Here is a 27,449-nt window from a genome sequence, read left to right as displayed (position 1 = left end):
GCCGGGGGCCCGCGGCGTGGGTGTGGGGCAGTGCGGGGGCTGCGGAGCCGGGGGGGGACGGGACCGGGGCGGGGGGGGGGGGGGGGCAGATCCGCGCTGCGGCGCTGCTGGCGGGGCCCGGCGGGCGTGGGTGGGGAGGGGAGAGGGGGGGGGGAAGGCTGGGCTTGGCCGGGGAGGCTGGTACCTCCCCCAGAAATGCAGCAATCCTCTCCCCTCTCCCTCTTCTCTCCGCGAGGTGGGCGCACTGCGATGGAGACGCGGCTCGCTCTGCCAGGGGCTCGCGCTGCCCGTCTGGTGACAGCCCCCGGCTGCTGACAGCCCCCTCATCCCCGGCCGACTGATCGCGGGGGGTCGGCGGAGCCAGCGCGGAGCCAGCGCGGAGCCAGCGCGGAGCGGGCGGCGGGGCGTGCGGGCCCGCACCTCCCCGCAGCGGTGTCATGCCCCTGGGCAGCCCGGCGGGGAGCCGCTCGCACTGCGCTGGGACGCGGAGGTAGCGGCTCGGAGCAGCCCCCCCCTCCCCCGCAGCGGCCATCGCCCCTCGGCGGGCGCTGAGGTCCCGTCCGCCGCCCCGCCGCTCCCCCGCCCCGTCGGGTCTCTCCATCCCCGAGGGTTCCCGAGCAGCGGAGTTATCCGACCAGCCGCCATGGCCACCCTGCTCCGCAGCAAGCTTTCCAACGTGGCCACCTCGGTGTCCAACAAGTCCCAGGCGAAGATGAGCGGCATGTTCGCGAGGATGGGCTTCCAGGCGGCCACCGACGAGGAGGCGGTGGGGTTCGCCCACTGCGACGACCTGGACATGGAGCACCGGCAAGGGCTGCAGATGGACATCCTCAAGTCCGAGGGCGGCGAGGAGGGCGGCGAGCCGCCCCTGGAAGGGGACATCCACTACCAGCGGGACGGCACCGGCCCCCTGCCGCCCTCCGCCTCCAAGGAGGCGGGCGTCTGCTCCGAGCTCTCCGGGCAGGGCAAGCCCAAGATCACGGCCTGGGAGGCGGGCTGGAACGTCACCAACGCCATCCAGGTACGACCGCGGCCGCGCCGCCACCGGGGAAAGCCCCCCGCTCCCGGCCCCGCTCCCGGCCCCGCTCCCCGCTCCGCTCCCGGCCCCGAGCCCGGCTCGCCGCTAGCCCAGGGGTGATGGCAAAGCCACTGGGGAGAAAAGGGAAAAAAAGGAAAAAAGGAAAAAAAGAAAGAAATATAAATTGGGGAAAGATAGCGGAAAAATAGGGAAAATTAAAAAAAAATTAAAAAAAAAGTAAAAAGGGGAAGGAAACCCGCCCCAACCCGGATCTCCGCTTTGCCCCCCGCCCCCGGAACAGGGCGCAGAGCCGGGGAGGGGCGCCGGGCCCCGAGCCCCGTCCCGCTGCGCGTCCCCCCGGGGGGGCTGGCGGCTGTCCCCGTCGGGCTGCCGCAGCCCATGGGCCGGGGGGGGGGCGAGGGGAGACCCCGGGGGGTGCCCGGGCCGGCGGTGAGGCTGCGCCGGGGTGGGCCCGGGCTGGCGCCTCCGGGGGTCCTCAGCTCTGGGGGTCTTGAGTGCAGAGAGGGGCTGGCGACAGAGAGGGCAGAGACGGGGGCAAAGCCCGGGCGCCGAAACCGTGCTCGCTTGTTCTGGGTGCTCCGGGGTGAGATTATGTGGGTGTGCGGGTGTGATTGCGCGGGTGGGATTGTGGGGGGTGGTACGTCAGAGAGAAAGGGGGAGTGTATAATTGTGTGCGGCCGTGATTGCGTGGCGTGACTGCGTGACCGATTGCGTGGGTGTGATGGTGTGCAAGCGAGACAGCGAGCGTGCATGTGACTGTGCGACTGCGTGTGCCCGGGTACGGGCGCCTGCCTGGTCCCCTCTGTGAGACGAGCAACACGGTTTCCATTTTGTCTCTTTCTAGGGGATGTTTGTCCTGGGCCTGCCCTATGCCATCCTTCATGGTGGATACCTAGGACTCTTTTTAATAATTTTTGCTGCAGTGGTTTGCTGCTACACCGGGAAAATCCTTATTGCCTGTCTTTATGAAGAGAATGAGGATGGGGAGATAGTCAGGGTGAGAGACTCCTACGTGGACATAGCGAACGCGTGCTGTGCGCCCCGCTTCCCCACCCTTGGAGGCAGAATTGTGAACGTGGCTCAGATCATTGAACTGGTCATGACCTGCATCCTCTATGTGGTGGTCAGTGGGAACCTGATGTACAACAGCTTCCCCAACCTGCCCGTCTCCCAGAAGTCGTGGTCCATCATTGCCACGGCAGTGCTCCTGCCTTGCGCGTTCTTGAAGAACCTCAAGGCAGTCTCCAAGTTCAGCTTACTCTGCACGTTAGCCCACTTTGTGATCAACATCTTGGTGATCGCCTACTGCCTCTCCAGGGCACGTGACTGGGCCTGGGACAAAGTCAAGTTTTACATTGATGTAAAGAAGTTTCCCATCTCCATTGGCATCATTGTCTTCAGCTACACCTCTCAGATCTTTCTGCCTTCCTTAGAGGGGAACATGCAGAACCCCAAGGAGTTTCATTGCATGATGAACTGGACTCACATAGCAGCTTGCATCCTTAAGGGACTCTTTGCCTTGGTCGCCTATCTGACCTGGGCTGATGAGACCAAGGAAGTCATTACAGACAACTTGCCATCCACTATTAGGGCAGTAGTCAACATTTTCTTGGTGGCCAAAGCTTTGCTTTCGTACCCCTTGCCATTCTTTGCGGCTGTGGAAGTCCTGGAGCGGTCCCTTTTCCAAGATGGAAACAGGGCGTTCTTCCCCAACTGCTACGGGGGTGATGGGCGGCTCAAATCTTGGGGACTCACCCTCAGATGTGCCCTGGTAGTTTTCACCCTGCTCATGGCTATCTATGTCCCACATTTTGCCCTCTTGATGGGTCTTACTGGGAGCCTCACAGGCGCAGGGCTCTGTTTCCTGCTCCCCAGTCTTTTCCACCTCAAACTCTTGTGGAGGAAGCTCTTGTGGCACCATGTCTTCTTTGATGTCGCCATTTTCGTTATAGGTGGTATCTGCAGCGTTTCTGGGTTCATCCACTCTTTAGAAGGCCTCATAGAGGCTTTCAGAACCAACGCTGAAGACTAAGGAGGGGCCAGAGTCGGCTGCAGTGAGAGAATCGCATTGAACATCTGCATAGCCAAATAATTCTGCATCCCTTTAATGGAAAGAGTCATTATTTTCGTTACGTGCATCCAACAAATTCTATGTCAGAATCTGCAAATTAAAGGAAACAAGAAGAGATGAAAGGGGTCACCCTGCCGTCTTTTTAAATAAGCTAAGATTTAAATATATTTTTTGTTATTTAGAATTTTTTGAAGGAAATTATCTGGTGCCCCACCCCTATCTCCTCACTCGTTGCCTGAAGCTTGGCCCCCCGCGAATGACCTGTTGGGAAACAGTCGCAGTTTTCAATACTCCTTGCAGATACGCAATTCAGTGTTTCAGGAGCTGAAACACAAGGTGCCGATCCGATGGGGTTGGGTTACTGCACTCACAGACGGAAGCAAACCGGCCGTGGGTGCTGGGAGCAGGGACCTGCATTTTACACCGTGCGAGATGGATGTAGATGAGACCTAGATTGTACGAGCAGCCCAACAAGTCCCAGCAGCGGCTGACGACCAGCGATGCCAGTTACCTGCAATGTTTACACCGTAGTCACGTAGATGTCAGGACTGCTTAATTCTTCCATTCGAATTCACACCAAGGAATGGCGATTGCCATCAATTACAATGTTTTGCCTCTGGTTGAAATCGCAGACCTGGAGTCCACTTCTTGGTGACTTTTGTTTTGTTTTGTTTTCACAATTGTTATTTCTAAATTATGAAACGTTAAAAACAAAATATAATATAATGTTGGATTTGACGTCGTTCAGGATACAGGAACAAAACTACGACACAATTCATTCTGTGCAATCTACCAGATCCGTGGAGCTGTTTCCAATGTACGTGTGGTGTCATTGTGGTAAATAAGATGAAAAAATGTATATCAGAAAAAAAAAAAAATCTATCTTTAACATATAATGTGGTACATAAATATATTGAACAATAAAGAGAAAACATAGTCGATGAGGCTAGCCTGGTTCATGGGGGGGCTCGGAGGAGGCAGAGGGGGGGTTCATCCTCCCCGCACCCACTTGAGTTGGGGGGTACCGCACATCCCTGGCGGTAACAGAGGGGCAGCGCTGGATTGTCACCGACAGTGGGATTAAGCTGTTTGCAAGCGGAAGGACACTTATATTTTGGGAAGAGGTCATCCTACAGTTTGGGGGGGGGGGGGGGAAGAGGGAAGGGGGCTGCTTTTACCCCACCTGCCAGCTTTGCTTTACCCCGTGGCGCTCAGACACCAGGGATGGATGGAGTTTGCAGATGTACCCCGAGATTTTTGTTCTTGTGAAGGAGTGGGGGGAAAAAAACAAAACCAAAACAACAAACCAAACCCTTACAAATAAATTCAAGGGGAAATAAACGAAATAATGGGCTGGGGGGTACTCCATGGCTTGAACCAAACTCACTCTGCCCTGCCCACGGGTGAGGAGCGTGGGGTCGATCCCCGCCGCGGGGGCTGCTGCCCCCGCGGCGGGGATCGGCCCCACGCTCCTCACCCGTGACCGAAAACACCTCGATTTACACCGATTTAAAAGCCACAACAACTAATTCGTTGTCTGTCCGTTGCCGATGCACAGAGGGGAAGCGGGGGGGAGGACGACACAACACCCACCGGCAGCGCTCCCGTAACCCGGACACAGCAGAGGTCCCTGTGGGGGTCCTCTTATTGCCCCCCTAAATCATGTTGAGCCCTGGTACGGGTTGGAGTGTCCCCCCCTGCCCGGCCCGAGCTGGAGGAGTTGCCCCCCCCCCCCCCCCCGACGGCAGCGGGCAGCTCCGCAATGCGGTACCGGGGCGGGGGGGGGGGGCACAAGCCGGGGAAAGGGGCTGCGGGCAGGAGGCGGGGGGGGGGGGATGCTCCTTCCCGGAGAAAACAGCATTTTTCGGGCGGTTTCCCTGACAGCCTCCGAAAGGAAAGCGCAGAGGAACCGCGAGGTTTATTCCACGTGGGACGTGTGGTGCTGTGGGTGGGTGTGGGGGGCACTGAGGGGGGCGCCTGCCCCCCCCCCCCCCCCCCCCGGATTAGCCGCCTTTCCCTCCTTGCCGGCCCACTTTTCTGGGAGTGGGTGTGCAGCTGTGCCCCATCCCCATCCTGGTGCAGGCGCCCCGTGGTTACCCCCCCCCCCCCCCCCATCCTCCGGAAGGCACCGGCAGCCAAAGCTGCCCACACCCCCTGCCCGCCCCCCCCCGGCACTGACCCGGGGGTGCCCCCCCGCTCCCAGCCCGGGGGCTCGGTAGCAGCGCAGCGCCCTCGCCCGACGGCGCGGCACGGCCCGGGAGCCATCCATCGACCCGCCCGGGATGCGGGGAGACCGCCGGGTCGGTGGAGCTGGGCGAGGAGCTCCTCCTTCATGGGTGCCTGCTGCTGCTTCTTCTGCCGTGAGCTCTCTCTGTTCCAGCTCTGTTTTCTCCCCAGGATGCTGAGAAGGGACCAGTATGGGAGGAGATCCAGCCCATCTTCTCCCTTGCCCTGTGCAGGGCTGAGATAACCCCTCGGATCCTGGGAGTAAGTGGAGAGCTGAGGAGCCCTGCAAAGTTAACACACTCCTCTGAACATATGTTGTTTGCATCTGCTTTGCTCGTGGCGGTTTTAGGGTCCTTTGCTCTCCGTGTTCCCCATTTGGATCGCAGGAAGCAAACGGATGCAGCCAGGACAGCTGCCATGCCGCAGTGGTAGCGCAGCTTGCTCGCCTCTCCTTGCGGGCAGCTGCCTGTGCGTGGATACAGGATGCTCACAGACTAACCTGTCCCCTGTCTTTGTGTTTTTCAGGGGCCAAAGGTTCTCTGGTTCAGGGCACGTGATGATCGAAACCATTTTATGAAGATTTAACTTTGCAGAAGTTTTAAGCCTACTTCAAAATTATTTTTCCCCTTTGTGAACAGAAATGGCTCCTGCTTTGAGTGTATTTGGGGCTCTAAGATGATTTGACTCTTTTTTTGTGACAGTGCAGGTAAAGTCAGGGCAGCCGAGGGCTCCTTGCACTGCCCCTGCCCCATCCCTCCGGGTGCAGAGCAGGGGAGCAGGAGCAGAGCGTGCCCTCAGCCCCTGCAAGGGCACCTCAAATCCCCACGTCCTGCCTAGGCACAGCCCCCCCAAACCCCCTGCTTCCTGGGGAGGAGAGATACCGCCTGGCCGGAGGGACTCTGCGAGGCATTTCTGCCTCCCCTGTGATGCCTGGCAGCAGGCTGTGCGGGTTCCGGGGCTGACGGGGCATCTCGGCGTCTGGCTCGCTGTAGTTTTCAGCTGTGGTAAAGCCAGCGATTATCCAGAGAGCCCCAACGGGCTTTGTCTCACTGTCAGTTCTGCTCGAGCGCTTTCCTCCGTGTTTTTGCCGGGTGCCGACACACGCTCGCGGCTGACGTGCAATGAGCTTGCAAAACAAGCCTGCTCAGCAAGCCAGAGCGATAAGCCGAGGCTTTGTCCTCTAAACTTGTCCGTGGCTGGACAAAGCGTGGCTGTTGGTGCAACCCTTGTGACTTGGGCTTGAAATACAAGGCAGCCCCCTCCAGCCTGCCGCAGCAGACATTTTGATGCTGTGCCGATGCTAGTGAAAGCGTACGCGAACCCGGTGTTGTGGGAAATGTGCAGCCTTTAACGCAGGGGTTGGAGCGGAGTGAGCAAAATAAAACCCAAAATAGCAGCAGGTTTAACTTGGACAAAGCAGAAATCTTCTGAAAAACCAGCATGACGGCAAAGTCTGATCTCTGTTCCAAATGGCTTTTGTCTGCAGCTTCGTAGCTTCTGGTCATGTGCTGCAGCAATCCTCTAAACCTCCTCATTCTGAAAACAAGACGAACAAAGGCCCTCTCTGCACTAGCAGGGAACGGATTTATTTCTCTCTCTGTGTCTTTACGGTTTCTCAAGTACAACAGGGATCTCTGTTTGGGTTCGTTCCCCGAGACATGAGGGGACCTCATGCACCTGCATGGCCGTGCCACCCAACAGGACCATTGGTGGGAGCTGGAGCGAGGCGAGGGCTGAGCCTGCTCCTCTCCGCACGCTGCTGATGGTGCTGGGGCTCACAGAGGGGCAGGAATGGCTCTGCCTTCTCCCCACGCACTGGAGCTGGAGACCCTGGCTGTGGTGACAGTTGGCTGTCTTGGCCTCGTGAACCTTGGATGCTCCAAATCACATATTCCAGACTGTTTCAGAAAATGCTTATTTTGATGGCAGCACCAATGTTCTCCATCATCTGATTTTATACATTTTTGTACCCGTCTGTGTATTCAAATCCCACCTCAGCTCAGCCTTTTGCTTTTGTAATGGCTTCCCTGTCCAGTGACCCTTTTTCTTTTTCTTTCGCCTCTCTGCTTTGGGATTCACAAGCCCAGCTGGGATGGGCACGTGCCGATGGCGAGAAGTCAGCAGCTTGACAAACACTTGAGGAACTGTGCTGCCATTCATGGTTTCTCAGAGCTGTGGGACCTACTGACCAACTACATCATGGTCCAGTTCCACAAGAGGGGCAGGCACAAAAGGGCTTTTGAGGGCGAAAGAAACCTTCCTGGGTAATCAGAAAATTCCCTATGAAGTTTGTATTTTGGGTGAGGAGCTGGAGGCTCCACCAGTGACCAGCAGTGACTCCACCAGCATGCTCAACCATCAAACCGTTGTTTGAGGACCCACTCATGCAGGGATGTGGTGACCACTGCTGCTGGGCACCTGCAGAGGGGAAGGGAGAGGAACAGGGAGCAAGTGGGGGAAAGCATGAATGGAGGGCTCCAGAAAGAAGGCTTCTCTGGGCTCAGCTCTGATGTGTCCACGGGGCTCAGTCCTCACCGGCTGCTCTGGTACTTGTTCCTGCATACGTGTGGCCCAGGATGGGGAGCATGGAGCCAGAGGAGGGTCACGCAGGAGGCAGAAGTGGGGCTGCAGGACTGTCACATTGCAAAGTTCAAGCATGTAAAAGTCCCTGGATCTCCTGCCCTGGCTCAACCTCGCCCAGCTCCTTCCTTGCTGACAAACTCTGTGGATTGCTGGTGGATAGGCAATGAGTCACGTCCACATCCAGGAGGTCTTGCTGGTTTGGGAGGTGACCCATGCCTCGTTACCTCTACTAGGACCCGGCACGTGACCCGGCAGCCTTGGGCGAGCAGAGCACTTTGTTCTGACCCTTTGCACTTCTCTGCTGGCGAGCTGCCCTCTAATCCCCCCCAAGGAGGGATTTTCCTCTCCCACCACAGCTCCCTGTGCCTCGGTCCCCTCGGAGAGCGGTAGCAGGGTAATCATTTACTTCCTGCCACAGGCCACTCCTTCGGACTTTTCCTTCGACCTTCAGACTGATTCGCCAAAATAAAAACAACGGGAGGGAAAGCGGTACCTGCTGCTTTCCGCAGCTGGAGCCCAGGAGCCCAGCTCCTCGCACCTCGCTCTCTGCAGGTAACACTGATTTACTTTCTCTGGGATGATCGTGATTTTCCCTGCTTTTAATGAGGCCTTGAACCCCTTTGGGAGAAGCAGAGGTTTTTGGAAGGAGTCATCCCCGGCTGACCTGCGGGAGAGCTGTTCTGTGGGGGTCTGGCTCAGGGTCAGCAGCTGGAAGTGGAGGGGTTGGAGGTCCAGCAGTGGGTTTGTTTCCCAGCGGTGGAGGAATCCAGAGAGGAGACGAGCAGCCTTCCTCACTCCCCTGGAAATATTGTATTAGGTCGAAAGTTTTTTTGCATTAACTGTGCTTCCCCAAGAAACTTCCATCACAAGGAGCTTCCATCACCCTATTTGTGTCTGCAGCCCCATATCAGCTCATCTCCTTGGGTGAGCTCCCGTGGGGAGCAGCCACAAGTGTTTCTGGCCCTGGGTAATTTCAGGAGCTGGCAGATCAGCAGAGTTAGCTGGTGACCGACCGCGTGCGTCCCCGTGTCCCTGAGCCACCTGCACAGGGAGAGGAGGCTTGGGCTGCACCGGGCTTGTGCAGCCAGCACTAGAAGGGTGAGGTTTGCACCAGAAATTTCAGGTCATTTTGGCTGTGGTCTCCCCGGAGGTGTCTCTGGCTGGGTGCTGTGCCCGGCATCCCTCTAACGGGACATCCCCAACCTCCTCGCCGGCCGGACAGGGAGGGCTGCTCCTGCTCGGTGCCAGAGCAGGGAACAGAGATGGGCTCAGCAGATTTCAGCGCAGATCTGCTGCTCTTGCACAAGGGCTCACGGGTCCTGACAAATGCGTTGAGCCATGCTTGGCCCAGTTTGGACTGGGCTGCCCACTGGATCCAGTATATATAGCGCTGTTGGAGACAATCTCCAGCTGTGCCAGCACCAGTTGCTTCCCAGGTTTTGCATGTGGATAAAAAGGGGTGAAAACACGCACCCCGTGCAGTGGAGCTGGAGTTGGCAGCTCTCGGGGACCAGGATGGGATGGGGAGGGAGCAGGGCAGAGGGGAGGCATTCCCAGGGCTGCTTCGCCCACAAGCTTTCCTAACGAACCCAGCGCTGTGCCAGCAGCGAGGGGCCTGGTTTTGGGCAGCGCAGCTTTCCGAGCCGTCTCCGAGCTGCTAAGCCCTGCTCAATCCGGCCGGGAAACTGCCTCTCTGCCCTTGTCCCCACCGGGCTGGTCACACGTGGGGCTTGAGCTGTGGGTGGTGGCCCTGAGTGCGTGCCCTGCATCAGGCTGTGCTGCAGGAGAAAGAGGCACTCATCCCCAAAAACCACTTGTTTTTTTTTTAAGGAAGGCTCTAAAACATAGGCTGTAATGTGTCCTGAAGTCCTGCTGGGGAGGAGAGGAGAGGACAGCAAGCAGGAGAATGGCATCTTCCCTGAGGACTGGGCTTGGCTGTGTCGCTTATCGTCAGGCTGCTTCCAACTTTGTGTTCTTTAGTCACTGAGACTGTGCCTCCACTTAAAAAACACTTGAGAGCAAGAAAGTCCCAGCCAACTAATTTAATGGCAATAATAAGATCAGGCATTTATTCTTCTGAAGATGTAAAGGCTTTAAAAGAGATCAGTAATATTCTGCCACATTCATTATTTGTAGGAACGGAGGCACAGAAAGTTGTGAGAGTTGCTTAAACCCACTTGAGCTGTGCTTCGGAATAAAAACTTGATCCGGAGTGGCCTCCTCTTGGCTTCTTTCACCAAACCATGCGAAACTTCCCAGCACCCCTGTGGGACTCCTTGGCAAAAGCAAGGTCCATGCCTGAGGCAGAGCCCTGGCTTTTTGAAGCTAAAAGAAAAAAAAAAAAATATATATATATAAAAAAAATTAAAGAACCCTACTGGTCACCAGTAGTCTATTTAGTATTCCTTGAATCCTCTTAAGATGAAGAAATAAACTCTGACCTTTTAAAGAATACCCTATTCCTATCCTATCCCTATCCCTGTCCCTATTCCTATTCCTTACCCAACAGAGATAACCGAGTAGCCAAACATTTCAGGTCACCTTTCACTGCAGGTCGATGGAAACTTGCTTTGTGCTCTCTAGAGAAATGTTTGTTTTAACCTTATCTGGACCCTGCCCTGCAATTCCGATTGCTCGGGACTGTGTGGTTCCACTTCAGTGATACTTTTATGATTATGGTTATGGATATTGCTAGATAGGGAGATTAAGATAGTACACCTCTCCCCATAAAATAGCCTAAATGCTTAGCATATACAATGTCATGCACCTCGCCGTGTGTAGAGGCAACAGGCTGGACCTGTTGTCCGCTGGATGTGTCTTTCCCTGGAGAAGCTGCAAACGTGGCTTCCCCAGGGTGAGCGGCACCGGCCAGGGAAGGACCAGGATCAGCTGCCGCAGCTCGAGGGGCCACGCAGCCCTCGACCCGTTATAGGGCTGGGGGAAGTGAAGGCACCTTTCCTTCCTCGGGGGAAAAGGAGAATGTTTCCAAGCACAGGCAATGTCCGGAGGCTCTGAGCTGCACCAGTGCAGCTGAAAAAATCCCCTTTCTGTGGGCAGGGCACGTTCCCACTTTGCCTGATTTTGCCACCATGGTCTGACCAAGTCCAACCCAGGCAGGAGATGTGCACAGAAGGGGTTAAATCACCCGAGAGCTGCTCATCATCTCTGGACCCAGGTCCAGCCAGAGGTTTTCCTGGCACAGATGTGCTCTCTGGGGGGCAGGGAAACACCACCCCACAGAAGACCAGCAAAACCCAACACTGACACCAGCAGGTCTCTGGCTTGACTAGAATTGTTTGATTTTGTTTAGGAGCCTGCGGGTGCTGGGCAGGGGAACGGGCCGAGGCCTGTCCCGGTGTAAGGGGTGCACGGCCACGCCAGCAGCACCGGTAAGGATGTGTGCCTGCGTGCCTATATAACGTACGCGCACTGCAAGTGCTCCCACGTCCAGCAGCCCCTTCAGCATGGCATTGATGTGTCCCACTGTGGGCAAGGGACAATACTGGTCAAGGGGCGAGAGCCGCTGCAGGCTGCTGCTGGACGTGGCCATGGGCACGCAGGCGTAGGGCAAGGGGAAAAGTCTCACCTCTCGCACGTGGGGAGGGCTGCCCGGGTGGGCAGCGTGCTGGAGGCTAGCCCTGCTCACATCTACCTGTCCCACTCCTGTCCGTCATCACGAGGACAACTGCTCGCCCTGGACACCTCTCCATGGAAAGTCATGGGGCTCTCCTGGGCAAAGCCCTCTGCAGCTGCCCCAGGCATCTGGTGGCATCTGACGTTCAATCCCCAGGTGAGGACCTGCCCTATGCTGGGGATGTACTGGCTGTCCGTGTGTCCCTGTCCTTCCAGGGAATGTCTTCTCCTGTGCCAGGGAGCCACCAGTCCCAGGGCAGTCACCCCAGGCACAGGGAGGACATTTTGGGTCTTAGTGCCTCAAGAGCATCAAACAACAAAATCCTTTCCCAAGAGCAGACATCTGTACATGTACCAATTGTAGGGCAGATTTCACACAGCCAACCAGTACCACCCAGCTCTCTTCCAGTGCCCTCCTTCTGCCAGTCCCAAAGCACTTTCCAGAGGAGTGCAAAGAGGGACACCGAGGCAGGGCTGACCACCTTCTCCAGACCCTTCCACCAGAGCTGTGGCAGAGCCCAGAGTGACCTGAGCACCCCGATCCCCACCAGACCGAGCACCGGTGGGTGCTGGCCAGCCGAGGGTCAGGGACCTGGCCCCGCGTCCCAGAGCCGTGCCCGGCTGGCCAGCAGCCAACACAGCACCCGAGGGCTCGTTTCTCCTCTTACTCCTGTGCCCTTCGCCTTTGCAGCCAGAGAAACGTCTGCGTGCTCTGCTTCCCGAGGATGCCCGGTGCCGGTCGCTGAGCTCCTGCCCCGGCTGTACGGAGAGGGGACTATTTCGGCTGGCTTTATGTACGTGGCCTGGATGGAGCCCTCCTCCACTGCCCTGGGGAAGACGAAGGGTAATGCTCCTGGCTGGTTTGGTGTCACTGACCCCCGGGGATGGTGAGGGCGCGGAGGAGGCTTCTCCACAGAGGTGTCCCACCGACGCTGGGTTGCGGCAGAGCTGGCAGAGGGCAGAGCCCCACTGCACCTTCCGAACCATTGCTTTGTCCATCGGTAATTATTATCATTACTGGCCACAGTCCAGATTAGATATTTTATGTATTCTAGCTGGTAAAAATTTTTCCCTCCAGGATCCTTCTGCTTTCTCTTCTTTGGATTGAAAATGGGTTTTTAATTAAAGATGCCTTTCTGTGGAAAATAAAGTCAAGTAGATTTTGTTGATAATGCTGAGGTTTTTATTGAAAGAAGAAAAGCAGAAGATATTAATTTGAAAATGTAAGTTAGCTGCTGAAAGTATTCTGAAACTTGACCATTTCAATCCAGGTAGAGGCAAAACTGGAGAAAATAAAAACATAATAGGAGATACTTGCAAAAGCTGACAATGCTAATAGCTTGAGGATGTTGACTGAGAAAAAAATCAGGCTTCGACCTGAGAGAGAACGATATTTCAAGCAACACACTGCTTCCCCTCTCTCGTTACACATGGCAATGAGCACGTGGGACGTTTCAGATGTTTTCCTCCCGGTAGCTGTAGTCTGGGGTTAGGGACCCGTCCCACGGCAGCCAGCCCCTCTGCTCCCCCAGGGAAGCTGGACGTTCTGCTGCTGCAGCTGCACACGGGAGATTTTATAGGAAACAACAAGGGAAGCAAAAAGCAATTGTTTTATTTTTAATGGAGAGAAAAGACACCAGCCGTTCTCTCCTGTCTCCTTTTGCTCAGAGCTTTGTCTCTGTTCTCTCGAACCACTGCATGCCTCCGACACATGGAGGTTTTCCCCTCCACACGTGTTTATGTTTGCATTCAATACTGCTGCAAAGCACCAGTCCAGCCACCCCGGGGCCGCAGTCTTCCCGGGTTGGTTGAGGACGCTGGAAGAAGCAGCTGCTTCTGAGTTTGACCTGAACCGAACAACAGTTTTGACCTTCCTCCAAATCAGAGGACAGCGGACAAATTTCCAGCTAAAGTGTAGAAAATCATTCTGAACACCTGAGATGCTGGCCAGGATGTAATTGGCTCCTGCCATCACCTGCACCTCTTCTTCCTCATCCAAAACTACCACCCCCACCTAAATTCTCACTCCTTGAGTATGCCTAGCAGGTGTGTTGTCATTTTTTTGCAGCTGATCAGCTTTTCCTGCTCTCTTTAAAGGGCTGCAGCGAGCCAGTAGCAGTAGCATGATCACCCTCAGGGGGTGGAGGGGTGTTTGTGTTCATGCACTGCTGTAGGAAACAAAGCTATTCCCCTCTGGGTATTAGGAAAGAGCCTTGGGGTTCTGGTCTGCCAGGGCAGTCGGTGGCAGGGTGGGCTGGTGCAAGGATGGGAAGTGTGGAGAATGAGGGGTCTCTGTGCTCACTGGCTGTGGACTGTTTCCCCTGCTTCAGGACACAGCCTCTGCTGGTAGATGTGCTTCCAGGTGTGTTTTTGTTCTCTGTTTTCATGGGTTGGTGGTTTTTGTGGTTGGGTTTTTTTTTTCTTCCCCAAAATGCTGCAAGCTTTAGCCACCTGATGGGTTTTCTGCCAGCTTTGCATGTAGCTTTTTTCTAAAATCTGGAGGGTGGTTTGTCTGTGGGTTCCAGCTTGCTCAGAGCCAGGGCTGCTTGGCTGGGGTTCCTGCTGTGGTCTGCAGTGTCCCTGGGGTGTAGGGGAAAGGATCCCCAAGAGAAAATTGGACAAGCCAGGAGTTCTGCAGAGGGCAGCTTAAGAATGCTTTCCCAAGCAAAGAAGTCCTTTGAAGTCTTTTCTAACCTCTTCCTGGGCTTGCTGTGTGCTGTGGTGTCTCGATGGGAATGAGAGTGGAGCTCACTGCTGGCCTGGAGATCTCTCTTAGATCTGTTGCAGGGGAAAGCTTGGGCTGATTTTTTTTTTTTTCTGCCAGTAAAGGCATGTGTTTGCAGGAGTCCTGCTTGCAATGTCCCCCAATGCTCCTTCTCTGAGCAGAAACTGGGGCGTTCCCCCTCATGCTGCATGCAGCCCCTGTGCTGGATGAGAGCTGTGGGCTGCCAGAGATGCCCCTCTCTTGACCCTGCCCCTCCAAGCCCTGTGCTTCTTCCACAGCATCGCCTGCTGTCCCGGTGACAGCCTGCCAGGCCTCCTTGCCTCTCTGTGCTGGCAACTAGCCCTTCCCAGAGCGGGAGAGGATGAGGCACTTGCTCGGAGGGGATTGCAATCTAGGTTAGGTAGGAAATGATGCTGAGAGCAGTGACATCAGGGAAGAGGGTGGGAGGCAGCTTGCAGATGACGAGTCTATGAGGTTGTCTCTTCGTGCAAGGTACGCGTTGCATTAGTAATGTGTTTGTAGCAAATAACGCTGGGCTAGCATGGGAATGTGGGTCACTGCTGGCAGAACTGTTGAAGGAAGAGGGAGCTGCTTGTGCTGGGAAGAAAACGTATGTGACTGAGGGATGTTTTGGGGGGGGAGATTTAGCTGCAGTAACTGCTCCAACTTGTTAAGTAGCAGCTTTATGTTGTGTGAGTGGGTGTCTGCTGCCTGGGGGATGCCTCTGGCCTGGGCATTGAGGTGAAATGGTCTTTGAGGAGGGGGGTATGGGGTGCAGTGGTTTGTTTCTGGTGTGTAATAGTCACATCGTATCAGGAAACTCCTAGGCTGGCTTGCTGATGCTCTCGGTGGCCCTGGCTGTGCCTGGAGCATCCCTGCTGCCCCAGCAGGCACAGGGAGGGATGCAGCTGGGCATGTATAACCAAGGATTCCAGCATGTTTTCGTGACCTATTTCCGATTCTCTTGTTCGGTGTGTGTGCACTCAGGAGATCTTTGTGCTTTAGGGGGAGTAGGGTTTGTTAGTGATAAGGAAAAGCCTATTTGACTGCTCAGGAGATTTAAACTAGAAACTAACCTGGCTTTGAAGGTGGACACAGGCTGGGAAAGGTGGCTCTGAGCCTGAAAGTAATACAGGATGGGGATATAAATATCCTAAAACTGTGTGTGGTGCTTCAGTGCAGAAAGACTCTTGTCTCAGAGCAAGTACACTTAATGAAATAGCTTTGCTGGAAAATGCTGCCCTTGGTCAGCAGGGACTTGTTGAGTAGCTTCTCTTCCAGCAGTGGAGCAGGATGGCACTGGTGGAGGGCAGCACGAAGGGGCTGCCAGGCTGTGGCCCTGGGAGAGCTGCACAGCCTTTGCTCGGTAGCGATGCTCCTGCCTAGGTGCAGGTTGTGGAGACCTTGCTAAAGCAGCCTGTCTAAGCCCCTCAGAGCAAGTTGGGAACTTGTCCTGCATCCTGTGCTGCCAGCAAATACCTCCAAGCCAGATGGATATGTTTCCTTGGCTTGCCTGCGTGCTCCCCAAAGATGCCCAAGCTGTGACATGCCCACCTGAAGGGAGTCTTCTATTTTCCTCCAAGTTTGGGATCAGAACAGTGTCTGTGACAGCAAGCTGACCCTGGGGCCAAAACCAAGCTTGTGGGGGTTCAGATTTGGAGGGCAGGGCTGACGTCCCTCTGCTGTGACCATAACCGGCCAGCCTGTCCAGCAGCCTGTGGGACAGACGCAGCCCTGAGGCAGGCGTTGCATGACCTTCAGTAGACCTTGGCGAGCCAGACTGTCAGGGAAATAAGGACTATGCCCAGTGGGAGGAGATAGGGATTGATCTGTCTGGGTGCTCTGCCTGCTGCAGGGCAAAGGATTGGACAAGGTCAGGGTCTTGGACCAGTCTGATGTTGTAAGCTCTCTCACTGAATGGTTTGTGTTTCTTTAAATTCCTGCTTTCTCCCTGTCCATTCAGAAACTCCAAACCCAAGCCTGGGTATTGGCTCCTCATCGGATCTGCAGCCACGTCCCAGAACTGCTGGCACCTGGCTCAGCGGCTCTCTGGAGCGAGCAGGTCCTAAGACCCATGTGGGAAGGGCTCTGCAAATGGGCTTGTGTTAACTCCAAAGCTTCTTGTTGTCCTACAAACTCCGTGCTCGGGGAGATGGGCCCTGGCAGTCGGTGCTGCCAAGTCCTTGGACTATAGAGGAACTATTCCAGGATGACAACTTACTTGTGTCTACAAAGGCACTTTTTTGGGGGGAAGAAGTGTATGTTCCTGTGAATGTTTTGGTTCTCTTTCCCTCCAGTAGCAAAGCTAAGGCTGAGCCAGGGAGTAAAAATGAGTCTTGGAATATTTTTGTTATCTACTGCTAAGCAAAACAAGGAACTCCTCCATACAGGTTGCACTTCTCAGGCTTTTCTCTTGCTCAGCCAGCGCTGAGAGGAGCGGGCTCAGGACTTTGCCTCTCTGCGAAGGCAGAAGTGATGGTGATGATGATGGTGGGTGGTGGCAACCGCCTGTACAGCTGAGCAGCAGGGATGCTCCAGGGTGGGAATCCCAGCTTCTGGCACTGGCTGCATGTCCTTGGGCAAGTCACTTACTTGCTGCAACGTGTGTGTGCTGGCTTACCTCCTGCAGAGCCCTGAAAGCTTTCATTCATGTCCCTAATTACTTGCAGAGTCCTGAATGAAAGGGGCAGTGGATGTGCCAAGTGCGTGACGTATCCCAGTACAACATCGTCCTTGTGAGCACTCTCCTTGTCCCTCCTGGGGACCCAGGGGTGGCTCAGGGAGGCTTGACAGTGGTGCTTTAGCTTGAGTCCCCTCTGCCATGGGAGAGGGTGTTTGTTTTGTGGCACTTATCCCCGTCCTGTGAGCTATTGAGGGCTCCTGGCTGGGGTGGGAGGGGAGCTGTCCTGGTTCCTATAATTTCCTGGTTATTTTGGTATGTGGGTGGAAGGGGGAGGAGGGCAGCTGTGGAGAGAAGAGCAAGGTCAGTGAAGAACAAACGTGCCTCTGTGTGTTTGTGATCGCGCCGCCAGCTAATCGGCTTCGGTGCTCCAACTTTCCTCGCAGAACTCATCAAGCACGGCCGCGAGAGGATAGGACAAACCATCAAGGCCTCCGGCTCCAGGCTCTGCTCGTAGTGAGTACGGAAGGCTCCCAGTGGGATGAGAGCCCTTTAAAAGCTCAGCCTGATAACCCCCGGGCTGGCTCGGCGGTGAATGGAGCTGGCTGGCACCGGCCAGATGCGGGCAGTCCCCGGGGACGGCCGCCAGCACCCGCTGCCGCCCGGCATCTCCTGCCATGGCCAGCCCTGCTGCAGAGGAGGGGGGCTCTGGGATGGCCGTGGGTCTGCGCCTGGCGGGGCATGGGGGTGGAGAGGGGGAGCACCCACAGGTGAGGTCTGGGGGAGGCTGGTGGGATCTTCGGGCACCCCTTTTTGGAAGGGTCAGGGCAGAGGGTGGCTGGGGGGACAGGAGCCCTCAGAGTCTTCCTGTGGTGTACGAGAGCTTGGTGGGGCTGGACAAAGCTCTCTGGGGTAGGGGAAAAGGGTACAGAGCTATTTTATTTTACATTTTTCCCCCCCTGGCTTTTGCAAGGAGTGTGGGGGAGCCGTTAAAACCAAGGGGAGGAATCCCTGGGACGGCAGGACCTGTCCCTCCCCAATGATTGCTTGAGCAGGGTGGATCTGAACCAACAAGTGTCGTTCAAGTCCAGTTTCTCCAGTCCCAGCAGCAGCTGCACTGGGTAGACGAGAGCCTGTGCTTTAATGGCTCTGCTCACCGAGCCTGCTGCGGCCAGCCCCTCTGCCCTGGGCTGCACTGGCCGGGGGAGCAGCCTCTGACTGCTGCCAGCCTGGGTGGCACGTGGTGGTCCGACCCCGCTGGACTCTCCTGGCTGCCCTGTGGGGACGCTTGTTGGGTGCTGCAGCATCCCGGTGGGGTGGGGGCTGTATCTGCCTCCAGAGGGGTCTGGCCGTGGCCAGGAGGGCTGCAGCTTCGGCTGGCCCTGATGCTGTGTTGCTGCTTGGGCTGTGCTGGTCTCCATGTGTTGGTGCCCTGACCGGTTTCTGCTATTGCAAATCAAGGACTAACTGTGGCACTTAACATGCTTGTGCTTGTTCAAATAACTCCTGCACTCAGGAACATTTTTCCCCATCTCCTGCTGGTGTGCACCCACTGTCCCCTGCCTCCCCCAGTGCCTGAGCACCCTGACCCCTTGGGAGCAGCAGTGCTACCAAGGGGGCAGCTGGGGAACTCAGCTGAGGCCTCCCATGAGGATGCACTGGGGTCTGTGATGGTCCCTGGCAAGTTAATGGTGTGAAGCTCACTCTTTCTTGGATTTTGTTTTCAATACTGGGTTCTTCTTTTCCCAAGTGCTGAACGAGTTGCTTTCTTAATGGATCGTTCTCGGAGCCCGGACAAAAGCACCCAGGTGAGATCATGGCTCAGACATCAGGTCCTCACCATTGGGATGAAGAGAGGGGCAGAGAGCATGCAGCAGAAAGGCAGGGAGGACAGGCTGTGTTAGCCTGCTGAGAGGCTTACTGCTGCCTTGTCCCTGTGGGTGATGCTGGGTAGAGAAAAAGGAGAATGGAGAGGCCCTATGTAGCCTTTTGGGCAAGGCATAATGTTCCCAGAGTCTGGAGAGGGGAAGATTCCTGGGGAGAAGGAACAGAAGGAAGACCATGTGTATTTATGTACCCCCTTGTCACTGGGAAGAGGGCTGAGCACCTCTGTGGTGCTAGCTGTGCGTAATGCCACTTCCAAGGCTCCAGACTTCTTGTCTCGGTGCTGTGGTGAGCACCTGAGCCTGCAGTGCCTTTCTTCTGAGGTGGCACAGCAGGTCTTGGAAGCCTCCAAGTCAGGAGCCAAGCAGTCTTAGTACTCTCTTTTTGTTTGTGCAAGTATGGGATGAGACTGTAGCTTAGTACAGGTTCCAGCTGTACTACTGCTTTAGTGCATAGCCCTGTTCTCCCTTTCTCCATCGCTTAATTTACCAAGGCATCCGCTCTGTCTTTTGCTGATGAGTGTTTCTCAAAGGCTCTGTGCAAGGGATGCTGTATTGAGGAAGAGAAAGCACAACCTGCAGCGTGGTCCTGGTGACTAATCTTATTGTTATCCTCTCTAGCCTCCAACACCAACTGACAACATCAACCTCGGACCTTCTGCTAACCCAAAGTAAGCTCCCTGCAAAAGCCAGGTAGGGTGTGGAGTGTGCAGCGAAGAGATCTGGCAGGGGAATGCAGCTGGTTCCTGTCTTGGGTGGGTGGTGTCTGCAAAAGCCCTGACAATCATGTTATTTGGCCTTTAACTCCGATGTGTATCACCAATACATCAGCTTTCAAGACATTCAGCTATAGCTGGTCCCTGTTATCATAATCATCCTCTCCTGTCCATGTCTGCAGCCCCTTGTCCCACCCCTCTTGTGAGGTAGTAAGGGAAGATCTTCCTTATTGCTGCCAGCTCCCTGACTGTCTCCCTTCAGAAATGGGGATAAACTGTGTCCCCTGTAAAGGTGCCACTTGCCCTGACAAGTGCTTTCACCTGCTGCTGTGCTCACAGGTGGGTTCCTGAGACATTGCTCATCCTCTGCTGGGTGCACCAATGTTCCCAGTGTGAATCCCCTGCTTGCTGACAGCTGGCTGGGAGCAAGGGTCACCCGTCCAGTGCCCTTTAATCCCTTCCACAAACACTCGGGTTTCCAAGAAGGAACTTTTCTTTGATGGTAGTGTTGCTGTTGCATGTTTCTCTCCCAGAAACATTAACTTGCTTCATTCTTGCCCAACAGTGCCAAGCCAACAGACTTTGACTTCCTGAAGGTTATTGGCAAAGGCAGCTTTGGAAAAGTAAGTGGATTTGTACAGGTGGGCTGTAGCTCTTCAGAGACAGCTTGCAAAGAGACTTCCTTGCTGAAAGAGTTTCTAGCTGTGTCCTTTGCTTGCACCTCTCCTGAGGTGTTAGTTCAGCCTGAGTGGGGCTGAGACCAGATGAGACCTTCATAGTCCATTCTTACTTTGAGCTATCCTGCAACCTCTCTAAAGACAGAGGTGTGAGGTGGTTTATGCTCAGGGTAGAGATGGTGAGGAGCAGTACTCAATTTAAAATAAACCTCAGATTTGTTCACCTAGCAAAAATCTCCAGGCAAATCTGTGCCTTGTGATAGCAAGGATCCACTATAATTGGGGCTGTCCCCAAATGGTCCAAACACACTTTTTATTGGGTGTGTAAGAAGTATGTGGAAATGTTATGTGCCCTTCTCTGGCAATGAGCCAGTGCTGGGAAGTCGGTGTTCTGGAGCTTGGTCTTTAAAACTCTGTACCTGACCCTCTGAAGCTGTAATCTGTGTATGATCACTCACAAGAGCCTTGAGCTAATGAGGAAACACTAAGTGGCAGAAGGTGAGACTGAAACCTGTGACCAGGACCTTCTGTTGCAGGTTCTCCTGGCCAAACGCAAGTGTGATGGGACTTTTTATGCAGTGAAAGTCTTGCATAAGAAAACCATCCTAAAGAAAAAAGAGGTATGTCTGCTCTCCTTGGCCACTTCTGCAAGTCGTGGTCAGTGTATGAGCAATCGTGATAATGCAATTAAAGTATCTTGTGGCTGAGTGAGCCTTCGCATAGACAAGTCACATACTAAACAGGATTTCTTGGTGCCATGGGAAAATGGAGAAGAACTGAGATGAATCAGGTTAGAGAGAGGTTCCCTTTCTGGGGCTGGAGATGATGCCCTAAAACTCCCAGCTTCTACTGTTTTCAAAGCAGCAGTGAGCCCCTGTGGTGGACTGCACTGGACCCTTGCCTGAAACTCTAATGCCTTGCCTACTTTTTGATAGCAAAACCACATCATGGCAGAGCGCAACGTGCTCCTGAAAAATGTCAAGCACCCCTTCCTCGTGGGACTCCACTACTCCTTCCAGACTTCGGAGAAACTTTACTTTGTGCTTGACTATGTAAACGGGGGAGAGGTGAGTGCACATACAGGCTTTTATTTACATTTTAGTCCTCTATGTGGTCCTTCCCAAACATGCTGTGTTATTGCCTAAAGCTGCTGCTTGTCAGAAGAGGATGATGTTGAAGTAAATGTTGCCTTGACTGCTGGCAAGGACCAGCTAGGGGTGGCTGGCAATGCTATGTCACCTATAAGTTGAGTAAAGATCTTTCTGGATATGACCTGTGTCAGATCATTCCCAAGGCAAGGACACAGAAAAATGCTATGGGCATTTTAAAATCCCATGGAGAACGTGGGAAATGCTGATGTTGGTGAGCTTTAGGCAAAACCCACTTGTGGGCCAGCTCTGGATTCCAGTCTAGTGCTTGAGTGATTCCATTGTGGTATGTTAGACTTCTGTCCTGTAGAAGCTTTCTTCAGCTGTCTTTTCTCTGTGCTATCTGAAACTGGCTGGGTGATGTTAACATGGGTATCTTGTCCAAGTCCAGTTCACATTGGGGGTATTAGTGGGTTCAGCTCTGTGCGTGGCCGTACTACAGCTGGTGGGTTGTAGCAACCCAGAAAGCTTAACCAGATCAGTAGATCACTAGTTTTGGGGCAATGAATTAAGTTGGATGGTGACATAAGAGGAGCACAAATGAAGCAATTTCTAGAAAAGTTGTTTAGATTGCTTAAAGTTGTTTGGTTTTATTTGGTGATGTTCATGTGCTACTTGCTGCAAACTGGTTTTCACTCAAGTAGCTGTCTTTCAGGCTTATTCCAGATATCCTTCAGTTTTTTTAAAGAAGAAATGATCAACCTTATGATCTGTTTGTAGCTTTTCTTCCACTTGCAAAGGGAGCGCTGCTTCCGTGAACCCCGGGCCCGATTCTATGCTGCAGAAGTCGCTAGTGCGATTGGGTACCTGCATTCCTTAAACATCATTTACAGGTGAGGCACATCTCCTGCCGGGGAGAGTGGGGGCACCAACTATGCCCAGACAGGCTGCGCGCAGTGCTGGGGAAGAGAAGGGCTTCACTGGGGCCATGCAAAACGCAGGACTGGAATAGCTGAAGAATCTCCTACCCCAGACAAGACAGTGCGCGGCTGGCATTTTATCCTGCAAGAGGAGTGCTGTCTGCACGGGACCTGGTGGGCAATAAATACTCTCAGTCTGACAGTGGGAAGGAGAGAGAAGGGTTAAGTGTGAAGATCTAAAATAAACCTGGCTCAGTTTAGGAAGCTCTCAGTAGCAATTTATGCTTAGATATGCAGGAAAATGTAGGCTAACACCTCATCCTGTATGACAGCGGTCTTTCTGTGTTTGCATATGTTGTATGTTGATACCCAGCACTGATGGGAATCTGCACTTTGGGAAAGTCTTGGTGACCTGGATTGGGAAGCTTTGTTAGCTCCTGTTCTTAGCTGATGCTGTTTCAGATCCAGCCTTTCTAAATATCTGGCCAAATCTGCTCAAACAGCATTTTTTTTTCTTTCTTGCAGGGACTTAAAACCTGAGAACATCCTTCTGGATTGCCAGGTATATCCACAGCTCGTGCTGCCTACCTTCTGGCTTTAAAAGCATCAGGACCATAGAGGGAGGGCTATGGTTCTGCAAGCTGGGCTATAGCTCACTTCATTGCATGGATTTTTGTATGTACCACCACATTTCTGTGCAGATCCTGTGAGAGGGAGTGAGCCTGCTGTCTGCAGAACTGCACGCTTGGGGCCCTCTCACCTTGTTCCCAAAAGCTGGGACCTGACTTGTGGGCAGGGATCAGGGATGCTACGAGCAAGTCACTGCTGCTCTGGTGGTGACCACCCTATAAACTGGCTCTGGGATAAATCAGTGGCAAAGCACAGCAGTGCTGGATCTCTTCATAGCTATGCAGTTGTAGAGAAATTAAAAAAAAAAAAATCTAAACTCTACTTTCTCTATAGGCTCCTGTACTTGTACTACAGGATGTCCCGAAGGAGAGGGAGGGAAAGCGGATGAACAGTGGGGAACTAAAACCTACATGAGATGCAATGTGAAGGTTAATGCTTGGAAACCCTGTCTCCTCTCTAGAAGGAGTTGGCCAAGCTGAAATGTCCCTCTCTTCTTTAGGGACATATAGTACTAACAGACTTTGGACTCTGCAAAGAAGGAATGGAGCAAGAGGAGACAACTTCTACTTTTTGTGGCACTCCTGAGGTACAGCATGTGCTGGGGTGCTGAAAGCCTTTGGAGACTTGCTGCCCTGGATCTGACTTGTGTGGGTGCTCAGCATCTCAAAATATGGTCTCTGAATTAGACCATCTTGAGCTCTTTTGGGTTGTAAGCCTGAAGGTGGAGTTCAGATAAGGTCTTTCCCACTCAGACAGTTTTCCTTATAACAGCTGATTACTACTCTTAATTTGCTGTGCTGTTGGGGCAGGGATCCCTGCACTTGGTGATGGCCAGTCTTGTGAAACTGGGGCTGCTGCAGGTGGCTGTGGAGACAACCTTGACCCTGGGAGCCTGTGAGCAGGCTGTTTACCTGCTCTGATACCCTGGAGCTACAGAACAGGGAGCTTGTTGGTACTGACTTGCAGGACCTCGCCGTGCCCTTCCACATGTCCTTGGTACGCCGGAGCTGCAAAACACACTGTGCAGAGAAGAACAGGCTCTCCTTGGGAGTGTGAACACTGCTCAGAGGGGAGGAAATGCCTTTTCTCCAATGCACCTCATATAGGTTTTGCTAAAACTAATCTCCAGTTTGGCTTCTAGGAGGCTTTTTTCCTACTTCTTACTGAGCTGGGGATTTTGGTAGCACTTTGGCCCAGGTAATACACCTGTCCGGCTGCCCTTCCTCAGGTAGCTTGAAGGGTCTGTGAACCAGATATTTTCAGTATTCAAGCTCAGAAGAAGTGGGCAGGAATTTCCTGGTGGTAAACCTTGGCTTTCAGTGGGGACCCACTTGCACAATAGTACAGCATGAACCAAGCAGGAATGTTTGAGTTTTGTTTTGTGGTTTTTTTTGGTGTGTTGTGGGTTCTTTTTATTTCTGCCTTAGGTAGGGAGCCTGATATTACACAGAGATAGTGTTGTGTGAGACCAGGCTCAATGTGCTGCTTGCTCTGCTTGAATTCTTGCCTGTTACTCCTTGGTGGTGGTTATTGGCAGTTTTGCTGCTTTGGACTTACTGGGACTGAAAAATGCCGCTTTCTCAAAACCATGGGAGCCTCTTAAAGGTGTAATGTGTCAGTGCAGGACAGGTTTTCTGGCTGAGTTGTGGTGGGTGGCAAATCCTTGTACGAGTCCTCTATAGGAAGAGAACCTTCTGTAGCCCAAAAAAACACTTTGGGGGTTTTGGTAGGTGTCTTTCAAACCCATTGCTCTGAAGCAAGTGGAGAGTCTATTAAAGCATAGTGGGAAATGCATCTGGGTGCTTCTGAATGCATTTGCTTGGCTTGAACTACAGCTGGGCTTGCGTACTTAGAGCAAAGACCTTCCTTTATAATTTGACCCAAATATTTGCTTCTGACTCTTCCCAGTACTTGGCTCCTGAGGTGCTAAAGAAGCAGCCGTATGACAGGACAGTAGACTGGTGGTGCCTAGGGGCTGTCCTCTATGAGATGCTGTTTGGACTGGTAAGTTTGGAAGCAGTCTGTTTTACTCTGCATGGTGGAGAACTGATTTTTCCAGAGTTGTGGTGTGAGGCTGGTCTGGTGTTCACATGGTACCTGACACAGACAACTGAATCCTGAATTAGATGCCCTGGTTCAGTCACACCGTTGCCCATTTGAACAGAGATATGGCAGGTCTCCCTCATCTACTTGCTGCAGGACTCGTTTTGACCTGCAGTGTGTGGTTCCTTATGGTTAGCTCATGTTTTACCTGGCTGCTTCTCCTCTCTTTCAAATTAGCCTCCTTTTTACAGCCGGGATGTGTCTCAAATGTATGACAACATTCTGCACAAGCCACTCCAGATCCAAGGAAGCAAGACAGTGGCAGCTTGTGACATCCTCCAGGGACTTCTCCACAAGGACCAGAAGAGGAGGCTGGGTGCCAAGACAGACTTTGTAGGTGGCCTCCATTACAATTGGGAGGGAGGATGGATAGGAAACCTTTCTATTCTGAGTCTTTATTTTGTGATAACAGCCCTCCCTTGGAAAAAGCTTTCCATGCAGTTTAATGTCTCTCCAGCCTCTTAAAAGGGGTGTATGGGGTTGACTTGGATTTCCAAAGGGAAAGGTGTGGTGGCAAGCTAGGACATCAATGTGTGATGGTGTCATCTCCCTTCAGGGGATTACTGGACCGTGACCCTCATGTATTAAGGACTTGCCACGTGGCCCCTGCATGGCTATGTGGTAGCTCCAAGTCTTGCTTCAACCACTTAATGCTATGAAACCATCTGGCAGGTGCTGGAAGAGGAGGGTTGGCAGAAGACTGACTCTTTCCCCTCTACTTTCTGTGCAGCTTGAGATAAAGAACCATGTATTCTTCAGCCCCATAAACTGGGACGACTTGTACCACAAAAGGATTACTCCTCCATTCAACCCCAATGTGGTAAGTGGCTATCTCTGTTGGTACCTGTTACACAATGGTGCAAAAGGAATCCTCTCCAGATGTGTCATGCTGACACTGAGGGGAGCTGAAGTGCAGGTTAGGAGCTGCAAATGTGGTGGTGACCACTCTTTCGGAAGAGCAGCTGTTTTTAGACCGCTGAACACAAGCCGTTGGTTGGGGTCTGCTCACTCAATGACCATGTGTCTCTGCTCCTTGGCTTAGGCTGGTCCAGCTGATCTGCGACACTTTGATCCAGAGTTCACCCAAGAAGCCATCTCCACCTCCATCACCCACACGCCTGACCTAGCAGCCAGCAGCTCCAGTGCCTCAGATGCATTTTTAGGATTTTCTTATGCACCAACTGAAGAGGGCATCTAGGTTTTATAAAGGCTTTGAGAAGCCAGATTTTAACTGCATGGGTTTTATTATTTTCTTGTTTTGCTTTTTGGGTTTTTTGAAAAGATTTGGTACTGTCCTCTGCTCATGGTTTAAGGAAACTGGGACTAATACACTAACTGGCTGGTATGGAACAAAGCTCTTAGCTTTTGCTGTTTGGTGGATTTCCCTCTAAATGACTGTTCCCCTGGCAGGGAAAGGGGGACACTGATTATGATGATTTTTTTTTTTTCCCCTGAGTGTCCTGTGCTACTTGGCAGAATTGTCTTCACTCTGTGGTTGTATTTATGGTTGAGGTATATACCATCACTCACATCAACAGCCATGTCCTTCTACCTGGCTTTTTTTTTTTTTTGGTGGAGCTAACTCTGCCCAGCTCTGTCCAACTGCTTTGCCCCCTCATAGAGGGAAACTCTTCACACCACCAAGAGCGGTGGCTTCCGAAGTGGACCGTGCAACGGAAGCCACTCATCCTGGCCTGGATGAGCTGGGCTCAAACTGTTCATCAGTTATTGCTCCAAAGGCAGCTGCAGGGCTGTAAATCCTGAAGTGTGCTGGGGCCTTTCATGCCAGCCCATCCCTCCCCAAGGTGAGTGGATCATCTCCCTGGTCCAGGATTGGGATGCTGCTGAAGCAACAAGGAGCCTGTTATGGAGGAACCAATGTGTGGGAGGAGAACACCGGATAAAATGGGTGGGGAAGAGGCTGAGTTGCTTGGGAAAATAAAAATAACCTTATGGCCAAACCTTGCTTGGGCTGGGGGATGGCCTCGCAACCTGAGGCCCACGCCACCGCTGCTGCCATCGGCATGGTCTGGAGCGCCATGGAGCACCACGGGACAGCACGGAGCAAGGGCAGCTAGCCCTTCTACTGGTGTAGAACAGTTATTTATTCTGCCTTAATGTAAATGCTGGTATACTCATTGAATGTCACTTCCCATTTAAAAAAAATACAAAAGCTTTTTTTTTTGGTTGCTGTTCTTGGGAAGGAAAAGGGGTTAGAGCTAATGGCAACACAGGGGTAAGTTGTTCTGTTGGGAAGCTTGTGCTTGAACAATGTTTGGGTTTTTTATCAGCCTTATCTTGTACATGCAGAAGGCATCACAAATGTGACATATTTATATTAAAGTGCATCCACTGATCTGCTTCCATCTCTGTCCTGTGTATGGGAGGAGAGCAGGGAGGGGTTGTTGGCTTCGTGTTGTGCCTGAGAGCGGCTGCACCCAGAAAGTCACTGATTTTTTTTTTTTAAATGCACAACAAGTGTCATATCCCCGCCCCCCACCGCGGGGCCTGGCTGTGGTGGGCGGAGCCCCGCTT

General features: G+C 53.4%; 2 protein-coding genes across 5 annotated transcripts; both read left to right on the top strand.

The window, feature by feature from the left end:
• The first annotated feature begins 206 nt into the window (after positions 1-206).
• Positions 207-4,044, top strand: SLC32A1 (solute carrier family 32 member 1). Its single transcript, XM_075768381.1, has 2 exons — positions 207-1,021; positions 1,884-4,044. Exons 1-2 carry the CDS (start codon positions 644-646, stop codon positions 3,069-3,071), a joined length of 1,566 nt encoding a protein of 521 aa, XP_075624496.1. The 5' UTR covers positions 207-643; the 3' UTR covers positions 3,072-4,044.
• A 4,324-nt stretch (positions 4,045-8,368) lies between these two features.
• Positions 8,369-27,270, top strand: SGK2 (serum/glucocorticoid regulated kinase 2). 4 transcript variants are annotated; one of them, XM_075768693.1, is made up of 15 exons: positions 8,369-8,471; positions 12,244-12,396; positions 17,344-17,413; positions 18,648-18,705; positions 19,402-19,451; positions 20,062-20,119; positions 20,710-20,793; positions 21,109-21,240; positions 22,042-22,154; positions 22,707-22,743; positions 23,311-23,397; positions 24,720-24,815; positions 25,092-25,247; positions 25,645-25,734; positions 25,957-27,270. In XM_075768693.1, exons 2-15 carry the CDS (start codon positions 12,345-12,347, stop codon positions 26,110-26,112), a joined length of 1,239 nt encoding a protein of 412 aa, XP_075624808.1. In that variant the 5' UTR covers positions 8,369-8,471; positions 12,244-12,344; the 3' UTR covers positions 26,113-27,270. The 4 variants fall into 4 exon arrangements, with proteins under 4 accessions (XP_075624808.1, XP_075624807.1, XP_075624806.1 ...); XM_075768692.1 differs by having other exon boundaries at positions 8,384-8,471; positions 12,244-12,346; XM_075768691.1 differs by lacking the exon at positions 12,244-12,396 and having other exon boundaries at positions 8,391-8,471.
• The last annotated feature ends 179 nt before the right edge of the window (positions 27,271-27,449 follow it).

Source organism: Balearica regulorum, chromosome 16, assembly GCF_011004875.1.
Source record: "Balearica regulorum gibbericeps isolate bBalReg1 chromosome 16, bBalReg1.pri, whole genome shotgun sequence".
Lineage (NCBI taxonomy): Eukaryota > Metazoa > Chordata > Aves > Gruiformes > Gruidae > Balearica > Balearica regulorum.
This window is presented reverse-complemented; position numbering and strand designations above follow the sequence as displayed.